Here is a 20,876-nt window from a genome sequence, read left to right on the forward strand (position 1 = left end):
AAATCAAACAGAATATCGAACAAAGTAAATGAAATTATAATAAAGATTTTCTCTCTCTTTTTCACTTCTGGGCCCACTTAAATTATTGTTTTTAGACGTTTCTTAGCAACAAGAAAGGGCGCCACAGTAAAAAAGTATCATTTCAGTCTAAGTTAGTTAGGGAGTTAGTAGTTACTCGAGTTTTAGAAAGGGCTAATGGGCGCCCTTCCACTTTCGGCGCCCCTTTGAAAAAACGCTCGCTGGGGGGGGGGGGCATTGCCCCCCCTGCCCCCCCTGCCACCACGCTACCCATGATAGACCTTTTTGGGTATCCTATGAAAATTGAGATCAATTCAATAGAGACAGGAATCAAATTAGATACTACACTTTATTTTGCTTCCATATACAGCATACAATTCCCTGAATGGAATAAGAAAGGTCCCGATATATACTTGTTAGTGAAAATATAAATTGAAGTAGAAAAATGCAAAATCTGAAAAATTTACAATACTTTACAAAAATAATTTATCAAATGAATAAAAATCTGTATAAAAGAAAAGAACATTTTAATCATGCACTACCTTAAATGGATAAATTTTGGCGTGGATTTAATTTGGTGATTGGCCAAAATACGTTTTTTGGCGGGATTTAATTTGGCGATAGATCAATTTCGTAAAATTTGGCAAGGATTTAATTTGGCGAATTGGAAATTTTGTCTCACTGAAATGGGTGAAAATTACTCAATAATATACTAAAAAGTTGTGATTTTTCACATAATTCTATTTTTTCTAAATTTGGCGGGGATTTAATTCGGCGAATTGCCGAATTTGGAAATTTTGGCGAGGATTTAATTTGGCAAATTTTGGCCAAATCCGCCAAATTCGTTAAATTTAATCCCCGCCAAAATTTATCCACTTATAGTGTATATATATGTTATAATGTATAATTTGAATTAGCTAACAAATGGTACAGCTATTCTTAGAGAGTGAAAGTTGCGGTAAAATGTTGAAAATAAAACTTTTTGGATGTACAGATGAGAATTTATAAGGTTTATAAGGTCAAATATCCTCGTCAACACTTTATCCAAATGGGAAAAAGACCATCCTCAAAAGGGACAATAATAAAAGATACGAATTGCAAAAGCAAAGTTAGTGCTACTTTAAGGGCAGAAACTTTCGCGGGCAGGAACTTTCGCGAAGTCAAAAAGTCGCGAATTTAAGTTTCACGAATTATGGTTTTAGCCGAAATTTCACAGATAGAACTTTCGCGAATTCATATAAACTTTAGCTTTTTTGGTAACAAAAACGCATAAAACACGCAAAAATTTAGTAAACAGTGCAAAACTGAGTAGGGAAGTTTATTTTTCGTGAAAAAAACTGTCGTGTTTTTCAGGTTTAATTTCTTACCTGGCAGAAACTTTCGCGAAAAACGCGAAAGTTTCTGCCTGCGAAAGTTTCTGCCTTTAAAGTATATGAACGTTATTTGAGCGTTTTTATCCGGTTTCAAAGTATCAAAATGTTCGTCTGACATAAAAGGGTTGTAACAGACCCGTTGATATGGTATTTGCCATATAGCCTATATACCAAACATGTACGAATGAAGAATGTGTATAAAATAATACATGTATAAAAATACTCACAACATTTGCAAAAGTTTCATCAAATTATAAAATTCAATAGATCGTCTTATGAACTCTTTACCATCATTTTTCATTAATCGATCCCAAAACCGTGGCTCACTGGATTTAAAATTTGGCATGTTGATCACAAACCCAAGCCCAACGACCATCAGGACCGGCAACCGATTGTAATCCACCAAAATGACGTAATTCATCATTTTCATTTAAAAAAACTTCCAAAGAACGTAAAGCAGCCCCTGTTGAGACTTGGATTTCTGGATTCTCAACATCGTGATGATTACATTCTTTGATACTCTCTTGGACCTATACACCAGAAAGTACATCAAAAGTAATACATATCTTATAGCCTGATACTTGCTTGCACTGCACATCTCAGCAAGGCCAAAAATACTTTAAGACCCTCAGTAAAATATTTGTTTTGCTATTTTTTGTGCGAGTGAAGCAATTCGTGAGTAAATGACTCTGCTGTATACTTTGGTGACAAAGAGACAGCTCAGGGCCAACGAATATAGTGACTTACTGGTTTTTTCTTAGCCTGTCCTAAACCCGCACAGCGGGACAATTTTCGAAAACATGACCTCGTTTTTGACGTTTTTTGGCGATTTTTCACAAGAAAAGTTTTTTGAATATTGATCAGAATTTTATTTATGACACATCAAAATTTAAGTTAGCCTAAAAGATTTTTGTAAAAATTCCCAATATTTTCGAAAAAATTCATCTCAAGGAGAAATGCTTTTGTGGATCACCCGGTATGTAATAACAATTCTTTTACCTTTTGCAGAAGAGCTGCAATATCACCGGACTTTTGCGAAACGATTCCTAACGTTTTCAAGACATCGCCACTGGGAACCAAACCACCAGCCCCAATAGCCGTTCCAGCAATCTTAGCAGCTGTGGATAATACTTTCATTCCAATCGTCAACACTGGTAACACTTTCTTCAGAAATTCCGTCGGTTGTTCGATCTGAAGGGTGACACAGAAAGGTCTTAGAAAAGTGTAGATTTCTATTTAGTAGTGGAACTCACAATGTCTCTACTAATGAAGTAGATGAGGGTTTAGAGTCTTTGCAGTGGAGCAGAACCTAGCTATACGAGGCTAAAACGCTTTTGGTGGCTTAGAAAAGCATTATTTCTGAATAAAAAGTCACTGCAGTATAGTTAGTTAAGTTTTACTGTTAAAACAAAAGAAAAGAGTAAGTTACAAGATATCCTTTATGGTCTTGGAGGAAATGAATATCACCAACAGAACCGCCTTCTGAACCTTCACATAACAAATGTAAACGAAATGTTTCTTTGCCCCATGAAGAAGTCTTTTTCCATGATTTATCTTCAGGAGATGGTAAAATACAGAACGTTCTTGGCGTGCGAATCTAAAAAACAAACATATTATACAGTACGCATATAACACACTAGTTCGTAATACTATTCACGTGATTAGTAATTTTTATTCAAAGTCATACTTCTCCAACCAAGCCTAGTCATAGTCAGTCCAAATCGTAAAATTGCAAATTTTAACCCTTTTTGTGCCGTTGTCGGATATATTCGACATTTAAATTTTCGATTTATTTGCCGATGTCGGATATATCCGACATGAAAATTTAATGTTTCTTTGCCGAGGGGTTTAAAAAATGTCAACTCTATTACCGCAAAATATTATCAAAATATTATTCCCGAAAAAAGTTTTTCTGTATTACCAATCGGATATATCCGACAATGGCAAATAAAAATACTAAAAATATTACCCCTGGCAAATAGAAAACATTTTTAAAAAAACCCTCGGCACGGATAGGGTTATGTTTTATACCTGGGCAATTTTGATGGAAGATTACCAAAAATTCATTTGAAAAGGGAGGGACTTTTTACTTTGGTCAATATGGCCTGTGAAATTTGATCGGTAAAAAGCATAATGATTAAATGTTGTTTACATTCAAATATGTTATACTGGGCAAAGTTTCATCACATACCTGTACCATATTGATGGATAGCTGAAAATGCTCCATTTGTTTTTGATATTGCAAGACTTGTCTTTTTAAAATAATTTGCTGAGTAAGCATGACGTCAACCAACATCTCTTTCAGTGTAAATGTGTTTTCTTCGCCGACTATGGGTAAGATAAAAACATTGGATTCTATCTTTTTGGTAAAGTACTCAATGTATGTTTTAGATACAGTCACTATAAAGTGGAATTGAGCCAATTAGTGTGTGTAAACTTGCAGTTTTTTCCCTCCATCAAGGAAGTGCAGGAAGTGGGTCCTACTTTTTCCAAAGTAAAAATTAATTAATTTCGATTATGAATCATAACACATTGCTGTCTCTGTGCACACTTCACACAGATACCATGGTGCATGATGAAAGGTACCCATGAATATACTATTGTATCAGAGATATTACAACATACTTTCCCTTGCACAGTATGGCGGTCGACCCAGGCGATGGACGTTCACTCGAACTCAGCCCTGATGCTTTTGGATGAAAAACAAAGACAATGACCACGAACAACAAGCACAAACATTTCTGCTATCATAAATAACTAGCCGGTATCCGGTGTCGCACGCCGGTTAAGCTGTAGCTGAACGCACTAAAAGTCCTTTGGATGTTGAAGCTGGCTTAAAAAAACGATCAAATGAATAAAAAGATATTTTCAAAGTTTGACTCTAACCCTCCCCCGGAGATCTTTGTCTCTCTTCGCTCGCCTTCAGTTTGAGAAAATTTGAGAAAATATTATGGTAAAGAGGAGTAAAATGTAGAAGTGAGAATTTTTCAAGAAAAAGCGGGAAAGCCACAAAGAATAGTGCAACTTAAAATGACGTACACAGTTTTTAACAGTATCACCACTTGAATGTTTTTATATGAAGAAAGAGATGAATTAATTTCTTCTCTTGCTTTTTTATCGTCCTTTGAATGAGTCTGCTAAATGACGCGCCTTACGCGCCCACGCGCCCTCATATTTTTAACGCGCCTTCGCGCCTTACGCGCCTTACGCGCCCACGCGCCCTAAAATGTTACGCGCCCACGCGCCTACGCGCCCTGGTAATTTGACGCGCCTTAAAAATTTGACGCGCCCTGATAATTTGACGCGCCCTAAAAATTTGACGCGCCCTAAAAATTTGACGCGCCTTAAAATATCGACGCGCCCTGATAATTTGACGCGCCCTAAAAATTTGACGCGCCCTAAAAATTTGACGCGCCTTAAAAATTTGACGCGCCCTAAAATATCGACGCGCCCTAAAAAATCGACCCGCCCTGATAATTTGACACTACCTAAGTAACTGACAGTAATGAGAACAATTACTTCGACTTTATTGATTTATCCTCCATATTCAAACGTTGGGTGAGAGTCTTGTTACGCATAAAAAATACCGTGAGTATCACAGCGCGAATAAATTCGATATTTTCTCTTTGAAAACTTGACCTCTGATATTCAGGGTACATAAAAAACGCTTAGAATGGTAAAGCTTCGGGGCCACGTGAATCATTTTTCATCAAATAGAATCATAAACAAGTTGCAGTTTAATTGATAAACTTTGTTTCAAGTGGCCCACCCCATCTTTGAAACAAAATTAACGAAACAATTTTTAACGGTCTTTCAAAGATGTTTCGAGTTTGATGAATTACGGACAATCTGCCTGGTTAGATTCATCACTGCTAAATTGATACACCTCGTTAAAGCCCAAAAATAGGTATGTTTAAGGGGTAGGAGTACATGCTTTAAGGGGTAGGAGCACATGCAGTTTCAAAAAAAAACGAAAAAGATGCCTTCCGCCGACCCTTTAGCAACAAAACACTTTTCTTTTGTTACTTTTTCAATCTTTTCTAACGCCGACATTCTTTTATAGACCAATCGTGTATGATTAGACCGGTCCCATTATTTCGTCCGTCAAAACCGTCGAAAGCTTAAGGCACATCAAAACCCTAGTGCGTGTCGAAATCTTAGGGCGCGTCAAATTTTCAAGGCGCGTCGAAATTCTAGGGCGCGTCGAAATCATAGGGCGCGTCAAATTTTGAAGGCGCGTCGAAATCATAGGGCGCGTCAAATTTTGAAGGCGCGTCAAAGTTTGAAGGCGCGTCGAAATTCTAGGGCGCGTCAAATTTTGAAGGCGCGTCGAAATTTTAAGGCGCGTCAAATTTTCAAGGCGCGTCAGGCGCGTTAGGCGCGTGGGCGCGTGGGCGCGTAAGGCGCGTAAGGCGCGAAGGCGCGTTAGAAATATGAGGGCGCGTGGGCGCGTAAGGCGCGTCATTTAGCAGACTCTCCTTTGAATGCTGTTATTGTTCGACAAACTTTTTAATTTTTATGTTTTGATTTACATTTGAAATGTTCTTTTCTATAAAAAACTTGTTTTGTTTTGAAAATGTTTCGAATGTCATTAATAAATACGATCGTTAAATACATTCGAAAACATTTCAAACAAAAGAAAAGAGAAAAACCAGGGTCACGCAAAGCTGGGCAGAAATTAAAATTACTAAATGTAGATGGGCCTTAAATTTCAAAACAAAGGCTGAATAAAGTCTAAACCAGGCTATATCCTAGGCTACGTCATATCTTCCTTCGTTTCGAGCGTAAAACTCCTACTATGCTATGAGCACTGCTCTTGTTTTGAATATTGAAATTCTCCAGATAAATCGCATGCGCATGCGCACTGTTTTAATGAAACAATAGAGAGTTTCGAAACCTAAGCCAATCAGCTGTGTTTTAAACATTTTTTTATTTGAAATCTCTATTGATAAACATCTTTTGTGAAAATTTTCTACTATTTTTAATCCTATTAACAAGCAATTCCCGGTGGGGGTCACTAGTGGCCGCCTATAGCAGTGCCTATAGACCAAGAGTAAGGCCTAAAAGCCTGGATCTGTCTATTGTGTAGACTAGCTATATCCGATCTGTCAATCAAAACAAACTTATCGAGAACAAAACATTGCTTGCGAAATCGAAAGTGACACACAGACAGAAAACAAAACAGAAAACAAACAAACAGACTACGGCTATTAATATATAGATTAAAATGAAAGACTGATAGTGCCATTTCAATCAAAGAACTAATTCAATTTTGTCATTGAGAATTTTTACGGTGGTGATACTCTAGGGGCTGAGTTAGATCCCGTATGCGCATCGGCGTATAGTCATTTTTTCTTTTGATCATGAAAGTATATATTTTAAAACATTTTAATTCAAAATAATTGTTAAAAAGAAAGGTTTTTACTTCTCCTTTGTTTGAAAACGTTTCTATTGTCTGATAATTACAGCTGACAAGAATAATTTTCTTTATGTAATTAAATAAATTTGTTTGGGCAATCAGCTTAATAATAAATATGTAACTTAGAAGCTTCATTTTGTAATAATATTTTATTTTATTTAATATTTAAATAAAATAAAATATTATTACAAAATGAAGCTTCTAAGTTACATATTTATTAATAATTTTCTCAGTTTTTCTTTGAAACAGAAAATTTCCCAAGCTTCTTCTTTCACGCAATTTACAGCCGAGAAATATAGTGCACTATAAAGGTTGGGTAAATCACGAGAAAGTGCACTGAAAGGGTACCTTTTCAGCCATATTGAACTGCACTGTAAGGGTACGATTTTGAAAAGCAGATTTTGCGCGGCACATACCGTCGTTTCGAAATCGAGCGCCCCCCCCCCCCGGGGACTATACTTTCATGATCAAAAGAAAAAATGACTATACGCCGAGCGATGCGCATACGGGGACCTAACTCAGCCCTAGAGTAAGACTGAATAAATTGAAGTATCTAGAAAAGAGCTCAAAACGAAAGAAAAGAAAAGAGTGGTTCAAAAGGTTGGACAAATGACTATACCTTCTAACTTGATATTATCAACATCTAAAAAATCGTTCATATCTTTAGCAGATGAATTGGTTTCATTTTCAGACTTGTTACTTTTGATTTTAATAGTTTCACAAACATCACCAACTTCTACTTCTTCTTCTTCTTCTTCTTTTTCTACCTTCTCCTACGGAAAAAAGTTAAAATAATAACACCTCTTCGATTTGCCGAATTTACAGAGCAGTAATAAATAATCTTCCAATAAAGAGAACACACATCAATTAACTGTATGAATGTACTTTTTAATGTTTTTTTGGCAATATCTTTCGAAGTATTGTTTGGAACAGTAAAGACAAGCACAGGATTGAAATTCCTTTCATAGATTTATTTCTTATCAACATATTCAAAGACTTTCTATGTTTTAATTTCGTTCCAATTTGGATTTTTGAATAGGTAATTACTGTACTTTTACATGAATAATTGAAAATGAATGGACTTACCAAAAAGGTGTCGAACAACGTAATTGTGTCGTTTGAAATAAATTGAGAGTGGTGGAGAGATATCTCGAGCTTTGGAAATATTTTCGACCTCTTTTCTAAAGCTCCATACAATTTAGTTGCAGGCTCTTCAGTCAAACAACTGTGCCACAAAACAAGTTTTGCAAGTCTGTTGTTTTTGGAAATGATTTCAGAAATCGGTTCACAAAGAGAATCGTCAACATCATTGAAACTCAAATCAATTTCTTCAAGAGTTTCGTGCTCCTTAAATGATAAATGAATATAAAACGACTATAATACCAAATCACTGTTAATTGGCATCCTATGAGCCCAGGGGGATAATAGAGTTGAGGGATGACGGGTATGTGCCAGACCCCTCAAACTGACCAGAAAACCTTGTCTCAAATTTGAAAGATTTTCCCATAAAAACTTTAAAATGAGACACTTTGGCCAAATCTTAAAACCTCGAGACCCTTAGAGAGACTCTTTTGACAACGTTCTGTTATTTGCGCCCCTTAGAGAGACTTTGAAAGGTTAAAATGCTGAACCTTAGGGGCCACCGCGCATACCCCAGCAACCATTTTTGCCAAAATACTCCTCCGGATTATAAGGAAAATTCTTAAATTCGATATCAGGGAAAGTGCTTTACTGTTAACTTTAATCTTAAGTGTTCTTTCTGGTATTGTAAGCGATTAGTACTTACCTTTATAACGGGTAAAAATGTGGAAAAAGTAACACTTCCTATGTCACAACTCATAAGCTTTAATGTTTCCAATTTGCATGTTTTCAAGAATTCTTCAAAACATTTGCCAGTTTCGTTGGAATCGATATGTTTGTTCATTCCAATATCCAAGCATTTCAAAGCGTTGTAATCGGTTAAACTTTTCAGAAAAATACTGAGCCCTGATTAAAAGATGAAAATATAATCTAATTGAAAATTATTCCAGTTAACAATATAACAGGACTTTTACCTAAGACCCCCTTGGAATTGAATTGATGAATTTGATATTGAAATGAATTTCAAAAATACATTTTTAGTATACTTTTGATACACTGCCAGGACATTTTCAGATATAAAAAAAGATTAAAAAGCACCCTCTCACCCTTGCTATCAATTCCACAATTCCGAAGACAAATTGTTGAAATAAAATGATAATGTGATAAAGCATGACTGATCGCAAAAATATCTTGATTGATCATTTGATATCCACGTAAGTTGATTTCTTTAAATGTCTCACTAAAAATTGAAAAATCAACGATAAAACTTTTATCAGTAAGATACCAGTGGATACCCCTTAAAACCACATACCCCTTAAAACCCACAATGTTGCATTTTTGGCTTTTTAACTACCAGATTTAATTTTATGTGGTATGTTTCACTTTTTTACAACCTCTTATAAATGTTCTTTCATAAAATACCAAATTTTAAGGATTTTAAAGATGCTAAAGTATCTTAAAATTCGAAGTTATTCAAAATTTTATCAAAAATCCCTTCAAAAAATCAGGTTTTTTGGACCTAGAAATTACACAATTGAATTTAAGGTCATAAAACCTATACTTTTTAGATACCTATACTTATGGTAGGTATGAAAAAATCCTTTTCATCTTCGTGAATAGACCCCAACGAAAATGACAGGCCCTTAAAATTCTACTTTAAAGCACTTTTATGGTGATGATCAATAAAATCTGAAAATCGACTTTCTCAAAACCTGGTCATGTTGCATACCAAAATGTCACAAATTTGATGGAGATTTAGAAAAACATTAGAACCATAGGTCAAAAATGAAGCGAATGAAGGTTTTGGCCTTTCGTAGCCGTTTTTGACGAAAAAACCACACACAATTGCATTATGGGCATGAAATCCTGAAAAATGAAAATATTGTTGTGGGAATGAATTTCTAGCAAGCCTTTGAACCATTGAATCACGAAGCAACACCAAATTTGTATCCATCAGCTTGAGTATCGCGTTAGCAAGGGTCGGACTTTGTGGTTTTTAGCCTTATTTTTGTAGGTTTTAAGGGGTATTTTGATTTTAACACATATTTTTGAGATCATTTAGGTACTAATGGTATATTCATAACATTAGTAACTTTACAGTGAATCACTGTTCAAAATTTGAGGTCAAAAGAACTTTTTTGTAAAAGGTTATTCGAGAAAAACCATTTTGTAGGTTTTAAGGGGTAAATAGCTAAAACTGCACTTTTTCACTTCCTCGTGAAAAACTGAAAACTGTTTTCTACAAAACATCACTGCTAGGGAAGACAATCATAGACAACGTACTTTCGACACAAAAAGTTTCAGCCTTACACTCCAACTAAACAATGAGATAGAGGGTACCACTTTTTATTGTGGGTTTTAAGGGGTATCCACTGGTACTTGAGTTCGAACTCTAAAAGATACAAAGTGTTTTCTAAATATTTATTATCTTACCATTTTGTCCAATGGTGAATGAGAGAATCTTTTAGTGATTCGATGCCACTGATAGACATTTCAAAACATGCACAACGGTATGCCAAATCAAATATTTCCAAGCACGATTTCTCTGTAATTCTTCCACCAAATGACTGAACGCCAAATATTTTCTTTAATTGAGAACCAGCAGAACTAAACGATGAAAATTTGGTTGGTTTCAAGTAAGTTGAAAGAAGATTTTACACTTGGATTATAGCCCAATTGAACAGATTCACTCATTGCATATTCTTTATTATTCTCAGCTGATTTTGTTCCTATAGAATAGGGCAATAAAAAATGATATCATAAAAAAAATATATCCAGGGTTATACTTGTACGACTCTGTATCTCTTGGTTTGAAACAAACTACGGCTAAATCCTTGATGAAAAATACGTATTCACTCCTTGAAGCATCCGTGGAAAACTAAAATAAACAAGTGATACTTTTATGGACCTACCTGGTTATGCATTTAACATATTTATAATTGATATCTACGTGAGCGTGACCATTAAACAATCATTCAGAACACAAATAGTGACGATCTATTTAAATTAGTCGTTTGTTTCGTATAAAAAAAAATGTTTAGAAACCAAAATTTCATGCTCTTGAAATATTCTTTCATATTCAAGACTTTGTGAGCAAAAAAAACATCTATCTCATAAGAAATTGAGTAATTTAACTAAGAACATTGATGTATGCTTATTAATAGTGATTCTTATAGATAAACATGTGTTTTTTGAGCCAACAAAGTTTTTTTTGCAAAAATCTGCTTGAGCCATCTTTTACCTATGATGGTGACCCTACTTTCATGCAAAAAATCAGAAAAAGTTAATGATCCAATTTTTCACAAAGATTTTTTTTTCGAAATCGGGCTCCGTCACATTCGATAGTTACACATCTTTGTGCAAAAAATCAGAAAAAACTAGTGAGCCAATCATGAGGACCACTGGGCGAAATCATAGATTTCCCAAATTGTAAATATAGTATTTCAAGAGGCCCCCCCAGCGGCACCCCTAATCACGCCATCACGCAAAAAAATTTTCTCCATCACGCATCACGAAAATCGCTAAAATTTGTCATCACGCAAAAAATAGCGAAAAATAGCCCAAATCACGCATCACGCCTCAAATTTTAGCCCTATCACGCATCACGCCAAAATTTTGATCACGCCATCACGCAAAAAAAAGTCTCTAATCACGCCATCACGCAAGAAAAAAGTCCCAATCACGCCATCACGCAAACCGCTGGGGGGCCTCTTTCAATGAATTTCAAGCGGACTTTGAAAGTCTACCTTTCGAACGTGTAAATATCTGAAATATATTGAAAAAATATGATAATTCAAGGATTTCCATCTATTTGAAAGATGATCTTTTGAGAGTATCTTAAGCAAAATTTAATAATGTAACCCCCTGACCAGATGCCAGATTCGCTTCACGAAATCAAAACATTCAAAACCAGTTTTCAATTTTGTGGTTTCTTTGAGTGTTAAAGTTGGAGTGGTGGAAGTGATAAGCTGATCTGGAGTCTGGTGTAAGAAAAATGGAAGGAGAAACAACCACAAAATCATGATGTGTAAGTATTACCTCAGCCATTTATATCAACAAATGAGTCTAGTTAGTGCTATTTCTATCTATCCTAAACTAAGGGTCAATCAGACAATACTCATTTTTAAGGATTTTTTTGTATCTTTTTGTTTCTTTAATTTGCCTTTGCGATTTGTCATGTGATTCACCCAGATCAGGGTATATTTTCTACTTTTTTTTACTTTTTTGTAAATGTTGTTTTCCTTTGCTGTTCATTTGTTGTCAAAATGTTTGACTCTTTTGTCTTTCTACACTACAGGTCGTGATGCTGTATCATAACATAAACTCCACGAAACCATTTTTCGTCAAGTAGATCAAGGGTAAGGTAAGGGAATTATCTGCTTATTTGTTTGCTACTTTTTTTAAAACAACTTTAAGCTGGATAATTTGCTATATATGTAGGCATTTCAAGTTTTTTTTTTAGCAATGAAATGTTTTTGGCAACGCTTTCTTCTCAATTTTTGACTATTCCGAGATATGATTAAAATGATTATCTTTGTTTGTGAATGAATGATGGAGCAATATACATCAGTTTTGTTTATTTTTATACAGGTTAAATGACTTTATCAAGCACTGAAACTGTACAACTCTCTGCACCATAAAGAAAAAATCCAGATAGCCTACACTACATGATCTGACAGACAAAACGAGAAAGGTATTTATCACAGAATTCAATTAAATTTTTTCAACTATTCCTAGTCCATTTGCTTTACAAGGTATAACCTTTTCTCTCGAAACTAGAGATCAAATGTATATAAAGTGATTTTACTATAAACTGCTGTTTTATAGCCAATGTTTTGTTAATTTCCCGGAGGGGGGGGGGCACTTAGTCAAAATTGGGTATGGGGACGTTCTGCTGGGCAGGGTCTCTTTTTTATACTCTGAAGATATCTAACAGGGTGCAAAATTTTCTAATTTTCAAGATGAGTTTCTGATAGGGTCGATTATTTTGATTATTTTGGACAATTTTCAGGGTGGAAATAAGAAAATTTAAAAGTTTTTCGGCTACTTTTATTAATATTTGCCATTCCAGGGTGAAAATGGGAGATCTTTTAATTTTTTGTTCTGACAAGGTTCCAATTTTGCCAAAAGTTCACATCTGATAGGATCAACTTTTCAAACTCCAGTGGTACTTCCCCGTCGGCCGTCAAGGTCAGAGCCCTTGGGTTAATTTCGTGATAAGATTCATATTTACTTTTGATAGTTTGACCATATTATTATCGATTTTCACGATTTTTGAAGAAAGCTGATTGACTTATGATCCTGAAATCGAGTTATTTGGCAAGTGACGATTACTGATTTCTTTGATGTTTTGAGTGTTTGTTTCAAGAGCTAAAAGTTGCTTGAAATAATAGGATACTGATCTTGGAATTTTAATAAAAAAAGTTTGACCAAAGTTTAACTTATTTGACTAATATTCTTAAGTTTTTGTCCTCATACATTGTATACATAGCATTTGTATTTTTTCTGTATTTTTTGGTCAGCCCCAGCTGAGCATTCATTTCGCTATTATTCCGCAGAAGAAGCAGGGTCAGAAAAAAAAATGTGTTTCCCAGATTTCTAAAGTTTTTATCCGATCGGGTTAAGTTTGGTTTCCCGATCTGTGTATTTGCTCTCCAGCTTTTTTAGGGCAGCGTTCCGGTTGGGATACGCTTTCAATTCATCCAATCGGGCTAAGTTTGGTTTCCCGATATGTGTCAAAAACAATTCAATATGGCTGCCAAGGCGGTGCTTTTTCGTTCGTTCGGTGTTTTTATTCCCATTGCCAGCTTTTATTTATACAATCATTATATCTTGTTGAAGTGGCTTTTAAACTTATAACTAAGGAAGATACAACACTGGAGTTCGATTATAAGGATGTTCTTTTTTCTTTAAAGTATGAAGATTTTAACTTATTTGCTCAAGTTTTTTCCTGAATTGTGAGTTATTTTTTTACCTGCTAGACCTCATTATTTTGTAGCATGAAAACATATTTTTTCATTTTGGACTTGAATATAGAATAACCACCAACAATTACTGGAATTTGATGGAGTGTATATATGTTACAGTTCACAGCTTAATTATCTGATTATTCACAAAAATAATGTTTTCTCGAACTTGGTGTTTTCTTTTGATTTGATAGACATTTTATACCAGGTACATTTTATATGCTTGTTCTTCTGGACTTAGAGATAATATTGATAAAGCGTAAATGGAAATTGATCAAGTATATTAAAGTACCGCTCCTATGTGAATTTGAGAAAGAACGAAGTTCTTCATCAAATTATTGACGCAAAAATTATTTTTTTCTAGACTTGTGTGCGTTTTTCACTGGCAGTTTACGTTTGTTTTTTTGGACCGACTTGGAGATAATTATGATAAAGCGTAAATGGAAATTGATCAAGTATATTAAAGTACAGCTCCTATGTAAATTTGAGAAAAACCGAAGTTCTTCATCAAATTATTGACGCAAGAATGATTCTTTTCTAGACTTGCGTTTTTCACTGGCAGTTACGTTTGTTTTTTTGGACCGACTTGGAGATAATTATGATAAAGCGTAAATGGAAATTGATCAAGTATATTAAAGTACAGCTCCTATGTAAATTTGAGAAAGAACGAAGTTCTTCATCAAATTATTGACGCAAAAATGATTTTTTTCTAGACTTGCGTTTTTCACTGGCAGTTATATACATTTGTTTTTTTGGACCGACTTGGAGATAATTATGATAAAGCGTAAATGGAATTTGATCAAGTATATTAAAGTACCGCTCCTATGTGAATTTGAGAAAGAACGAAGTTCTTCATCAAATTATTGACGGAAAAATGATTTTTTCTAGACTTAAGTTTTCACTGCGATTTGAAAGCAGACACTTGCATTTGTTCTTTTTGACTTGGAGATAATTATGATCAAGCGTAAATGGAAATTAATCAAGTATATATATTTAAAGTGCAGCTCCTATGTAAATTTCAGAAAGGCTGAAGTATTCTTCATCAAATTATTGACAAAAATTATGTTTTTCTAGACTTGCATTTTTTCACTCTGATTTGATGGATCCGCCAAGTCAAAAAGAACAAATGCAAGTGTCTGCTTTCAAATCGCAGTGAAAACTTAAGTTATACATTCTGGACTAATAATGATAAATAATAAATGTATATAAATGGATTAAATATTTTTTGATAGATAAATATTGCACTTTTAAGCATATTTAGGCTCAGATTAGGGAAAATACAGTACAATAATTACAGTCTTTCTGGGACGACACCGGATATGCTAAACATAAAACTTTAAATTTGAATAAATTTTAAATAGTATTTTGGGTGTCGGTGTAAACCTTATTTTGAATTTTTCATTGCTTTTATTATAAAAAATATGTAGTTTTAAGCTAAACTATTTCTCTCGAGTTAAGATGAATAAGAATGACACCATTTTAACTTTTACTGATTTACAGCATCTTTGGTTTTAAAACTTTTTTGATTTTTTGTCCAGCTTGAGCTTGAATATAATTATAAGTCTAAGCTTAATAAAAAATGAAAAGTGTATAAATTTTTTGTGATTTTTGATAAGTACAGTATGCCTTGCATTTAACTTCCTTGCAAGGATTTTTATTTTCTTGAATCTGTTGTTGATGTAGCCTTTTGTTGCTGTTCATCTGTATATCTAATTTTTATTATCTAAATATCTATCCTAATTAAGAGCAAATAATTATTCTGTCATACAGATTGTAACATGGCATATTTTCGTTAATCCATATTGTATACAAACGTAAATTTGATGATTTTTTTTACTCTCGTTTTAGTAAATCATATCAATTTTTAACAACATATCTTTCTAATCATATTAAGCAATTTAGGCTGACCTTCCAGCGCAGCTGGTTTATTTACCTTGTAATTTAGATTATCTAAATATTAAATTTACTTTATCTTATTTAATATGAATTTTTAGTTCTTCTAAAGATGAAATAGATCAGTAACATGAAATGTAAATTAAAAAGTAACCTTTGTGTCTTCCTTCCTTTTTAGCTCTATTTTGATACATCGAAACTTAACATTTGCAATTTGGAAATCTTTTAAACTTAATGTTTCATCCTTGTGTAAAGATAATAATTATGAAAATTTTCCTTTGGGAAATGTTTTAAACTTGACATTTCATTATATGTAAAGTTAGTAAATATGATAATTCCATGTGTCAGGAAATGTCTGAATAGGAAATCTCCATCTTTACATTTCGTAGGAAATATGGTCTTTCAAAACGTATGAAATATATAGAAAATGTTAGATTTCCTATATAATTCCTACATTAGAAATCTATGATTTCGCCCAGTAGACAGCTAATAACGAACGAACGAACGAACGAACGAACGAACGAACGAACGAACGAACGAACGAACGAACGAACGAACGAACGAAACGAACGAACGAACGAACGAACGAACGAACGAACGAACGAACGAACGAACGAACGAACGAACGAACGAACGAACGAACGAACGAACGAACGAACGAACGAACGAACGAACGAACGAACGAACGAACGAACGAACGAACGAACGAACGAACGAACGAACGAACGAACGAACGAACGAACGAACGAACGAACGAACGAACGAACGAACGAACGAACGAACGAACGAACGAACGAACGAACGAACGAACGAACGAACGAACGAACGAACGAACGAACGAACGAACGAACGAACGAACGAACGAACGAACGAACGAACGAACGAACGAACGAACGAACGAACGAACGAACGAACGAACGAACGAACGAACGAACGAACGAACGAACGAACGAACGAACGAACGAACGAACGAACGAACGAACGAACGAACGAACGAACGAACGAACGAACGAACGAACGAACGAACGAACGAACGAACGAACGAACGAACGAACGAACGAACGAACGAACGAACGAACGAACGAACGAACGAACGAACGAACGAACGAACGAACGAACGAACGAACGAACGAACGAACGAACGAACGAACGAACGAACGAACGAACGAACGAACGAACGAACGAACGAACGAACGAACGAACGAACGAACGAACGAACGAACGAACGAACGAACGAACGAACGAACGAACGAACGAACGAACGAACGAACGAACGAACGAACGAACGAACGAACGAACGAACGAACGAACGAACGAACGAACGAACGAACGAACGAACGAACGAACGAACGAACGAACGATAATTTATAGGACCTCCACCCCACCGGGGTAGGTCCAAAAAATATTATATCAGGATCTGTCTTGCACTGCAATGTAAGGGTCCGATTTTGAAACCCCATAGCTTTGAGATCGAGATAAATATTATTGCCTTCTCACCTTAAAATTGTGTTCTTCAAAAGAAAATCCCAATGAAGTGAAGCCAATTCTCATGTCAAGCTTGTTTTGACTTTTAAAGGATAAGCGATACAAACTTTCATCATTTTGTCTGATTTTGATGATTGCTCTCTCTGTCCTTCCGAGTTTCATTTTAGTCAAAGCACCAAAACAAGCTTTTCGAATGGGTACATTTTCCGTACTCTAAAAGAAATTAATAATACAAGTTTTTTTTTTAACATCTAGCAATAATGCAAACCACTGTGAGGGGAGACCAGACTCCGTTACGCTCTGCAAAAAATGACAAGGATCCTGACAGTTCAATTCTTGAACAGGTGGCGATATAGAGAAGCATAACCGGCCTCTGATAATTCCATTGCTTGCCACTTACAATATCCTATCATAAACAACGGAAACAGTTCAATCAACGGAAAGGTCTAAAAACTACCAGCGAACAAAAACGAATTACCTTAGCAAGCTGGTTGAGTAAATCTAGTTTCCATGAAATACTATCTTCCTCATCTGCAGTGTTGACACACTGAAAAGTTATACAATTTGTGTCCAGAGAATTACCAGCAGTTTTTGAATAAACGATAGAAAAGCTGTTTCTTTCTTCTTCCCCTGATAATGATACACAATTTCTTAAATCCAAAAAAGCTACAGGATCTCTGCTAGTGTTTCTACGAAACCAATAAAGATAATCTCCTTTCAAAACCAAAAATCGATTCAATGAAATCCATAACCATTTCGTCTGAACATATCCAGATTTAGTGCAATTGCGCAAAGCATCTTGGGCACTTATATTCTTTAATTCTGAAGGCAGTGATGACAGGCAAATGCTTTTGAGCTGACCATCAAGGAACAATTGAATAAGTTCTTTCTTCGCTGCAACATGTGAGACTACAGTATCAACATTTTTTGCTACATCACCATTGTTGTGACAATATTCGATTATCTTATCAAACAAAGCATCAATGTTATGTCCAATTTTACAAGAAGTTTCAAGACTAAAAAAAAAAAAATGAATCAAACTTCAATCACTAGATTTTGAACTTTTTTTAAGAAAATCACTATCATAATAAATTTGCAAACACAGTACCCTTCATTGTAGCTAGTACACACCAGCCTCTTTTTTTAATAGTGGCTGGGTTGCAGCGACAATTTCAAAATGGAATCTTCCACTAAAATTGACTCGTCGCTGGATTTTTTTACTATATTTCACGGCTTAGACAAAATGTCGAAGTTTTGTTTTAGTAAATACGAACAAGGAAATGTAAACATTAAGTTTTAGAAGTTTGATTGGTTCTTTTTTCAACTGTCATCTGATTCAAACAGATACTGCAACCATGCTACTTTTTCATCGGAATTGTAAAAAAAGAAGTACATATTTTTTTTTATATAAGCAACCTGGTTTCTAAGGGCTGAGGCCTGAAAATGGGTCAAATATTTTGGCTATCTCTAAGAAAATATATTTTCAAATTCTAACAAATGGAAATGGTTCCACTCGCCCTGGAATGCATTTTAAAGGTTTGTGGAATTGACAATTTTCCAAAAATTAGCTTGAAAGGCTAAGCAAACTTAGTCCTGAAGTGAAAAATGTAGTTGCTTATAAAAAAATAATGTGTAGCAGGGTCTCCATGCTAGACCAGCGTCCGAGGTAGTGAATTGTGTCACTTCGTAGGGAACCCCTTAGATCAGGGCAGATTTTTGATATTATGCACCTAATAGGGTGTAGAATTGACAAAAAAAATTTGCCCTTCGAATCTCCTGCAGTTTTCGAGTGAATCGATTTTTAGTTAATCGATAGAACTTATCAAGGGTCCCCCCCCCCTTTACTTACGGTTTTTTCGAAGTCTGAAAATCAAATATCTGACACTACCAACGGATTCAGCGTGAAAAGCAGATAAAAAATTGGGGTTATTTGGATTTTGGTTTAAATATTGAAAATTATCGATTTTTTTTTGCTGAGTCAGCAGTTTTTCAGCACATTTACCCACCTTTAAAAAAGGAAATATCTCAAGTTCGGAACATCGAAAGTTAACAAACCATACCATTTTCGGATACTACTAATTCAGGGCTTTCCAGCTGTGGGAATGATTTTTTCTGAAAATGCTCCCAGAAAAATGCTGACGTCATCGGGAAACGCCCAAAACGTCGATTTTTTGCCTTAAAAATACCATTTCTCGGCACCAGCTGGTCGAAACTTAACAAATAACCCCATTTTCTTTATCTACTTTTCACGCTGAATCTGTTGGTAGTGTCAGATATTTGATTTTCAGACTTCGAAAAAACCGTAAGTAAAGGGGGGGACCCTTGATAAGTTCTATCGATTAACTACCTTAAGTGGATAAATTTTGGCGGGGATTAAATTTCGCGAATTTGGCCAAAATTCGCCAAATTAAATCCTCGCCAAAATTTCCAAATTCGGCAATTCGCCAAATTTAATCCCCGCCAAATTTAACAAAAAGAGAATTATGTGAAAAATCACAATATTTTAGTATATTTTTGAGTAATTTTCACCCATTTCAGTGTGACAAAATTTCCACTTCGCCAAATTAAATCCTCGCCAAATTTTAAGAAATTGATCTATCGCCAAATTAAATCCCCGCCAAAAATCGTATTTTGGCCAATCGCCAAATTAAATCCACGCCAAAATTTATCCACTTAAGGTAAAAATCGATTCACTCGAAAACTGCAGGAGATTCGAAGGGCAAATTATTTTGTCAATTCTACACCCTATTAGGAGCATAATATCAAAAATTTGACCTGATCTAAGGGGTGCCCTACGAAAACCATTTTTAAGGCCTTTTCTGATCCTCGGACGCTGGTCTATGCCTTCATTCCGACTTATGTTAACTTATGTTAAACTAATGGTACTCCAGGAGAAAATCCATAAAATTTGGGGTCTTAATAAAGTGATAAAGGGGTTTGAATTTTTCAAAAATTGCCACTTGACCCCTCCCTACAATTAAGCACAAAAGAGAATGGCCTATTTTCTTAGCAAATGTAAACGCTAAAGATTATTGTTTAAACACTTTCATAAAGAATGACTTACAAAAATAAAGATCCTTCGACAGAGTTTCCTTCTTCTTCACTCACTTCTCTTTTAGATTCCAAATCAATTTTGTTTCCAACAACACAAAAAGGAATATCCCATTTGGTTACAAAACGTGCGATTTTTGATAATAGTATGTCAAAGCTTTCTCTGTTTGTAATATCATATATCATAATAAGCATATCACAACCCCTTATATACGATAGAGTCAAGCACTCAAATTCAGCTGCACCTGCTGTATCCCAGATTGTTAGTCTGTATTCAACGTCTTTGTAATGAACAGTCTTAGTGTCATAATCTGCACCAATCGTCGGATACAGTCCTTCATGACTGTCATCATAAAAAATCCTTCTGTTATAAAATAATGTAACGCAACTTTTACCAACATGACTTTTACCTACTATAGTTAATCTTAGAGGTCTTATTTTAGGCTTTTTCAACATTACAACAATCCAGGATTTGAAAAAAATTTCAATCTAAAAGAACAAAAGAAATTCAGTACTGCTATAACGAATTATGATACCTAATACAACAGACTACAACTTCCTGAATCAAGATATAGTAAAACCCAAACCCCA

General features: G+C 34.9%; 1 protein-coding gene and 1 long non-coding RNA gene across 3 annotated transcripts; one reads left to right on the forward strand and one right to left on the reverse strand.

Moving 5' to 3' along the window:
- Positions 1-1,628: 1,628 nt before the first annotated feature.
- LOC136801083 (uncharacterized) lies at positions 1,629-20,770 on the reverse strand. Its single transcript, XM_067057713.1, has 13 exons — positions 20,299-20,770; positions 17,713-18,250; positions 17,247-17,447; positions 10,677-10,768; positions 10,324-10,497; positions 8,997-9,130; positions 8,597-8,796; positions 7,897-8,157; positions 7,430-7,583; positions 3,583-3,719; positions 2,821-2,988; positions 2,391-2,582; positions 1,629-1,921 (listed from the first exon to the last, which is right to left on the reverse strand). The coding sequence occupies exons 1-13, from the start codon at positions 20,739-20,741 to the stop codon at positions 1,724-1,726; spliced, it is 2,892 nt and encodes a 963-aa protein (XP_066913814.1). The 5' UTR covers positions 20,742-20,770; the 3' UTR covers positions 1,629-1,723.
- Positions 11,899-12,515, forward strand: LOC136801064 (uncharacterized). 2 transcript variants are annotated; one of them, XR_010845799.1, is made up of 3 exons: positions 11,899-11,917; positions 12,188-12,253; positions 12,481-12,515. It is a non-coding gene; the product is annotated as an uncharacterized lncRNA (long non-coding RNA). The 2 variants fall into 2 exon arrangements; XR_010845798.1 differs by lacking the exon at positions 11,899-11,917 and having other exon boundaries at positions 12,095-12,253.
- Positions 20,771-20,876: the final 106 nt, after the last annotated feature.

The sequence above is a fragment of the Clytia hemisphaerica genome, unplaced genomic scaffold (assembly GCF_902728285.1).
Source record: "Clytia hemisphaerica strain Z4C2 unplaced genomic scaffold, Clytia hemisphaerica genome assembly, whole genome shotgun sequence".
Taxonomy (NCBI): Eukaryota; Metazoa; Cnidaria; class Hydrozoa; order Leptothecata; family Clytiidae; genus Clytia; species Clytia hemisphaerica.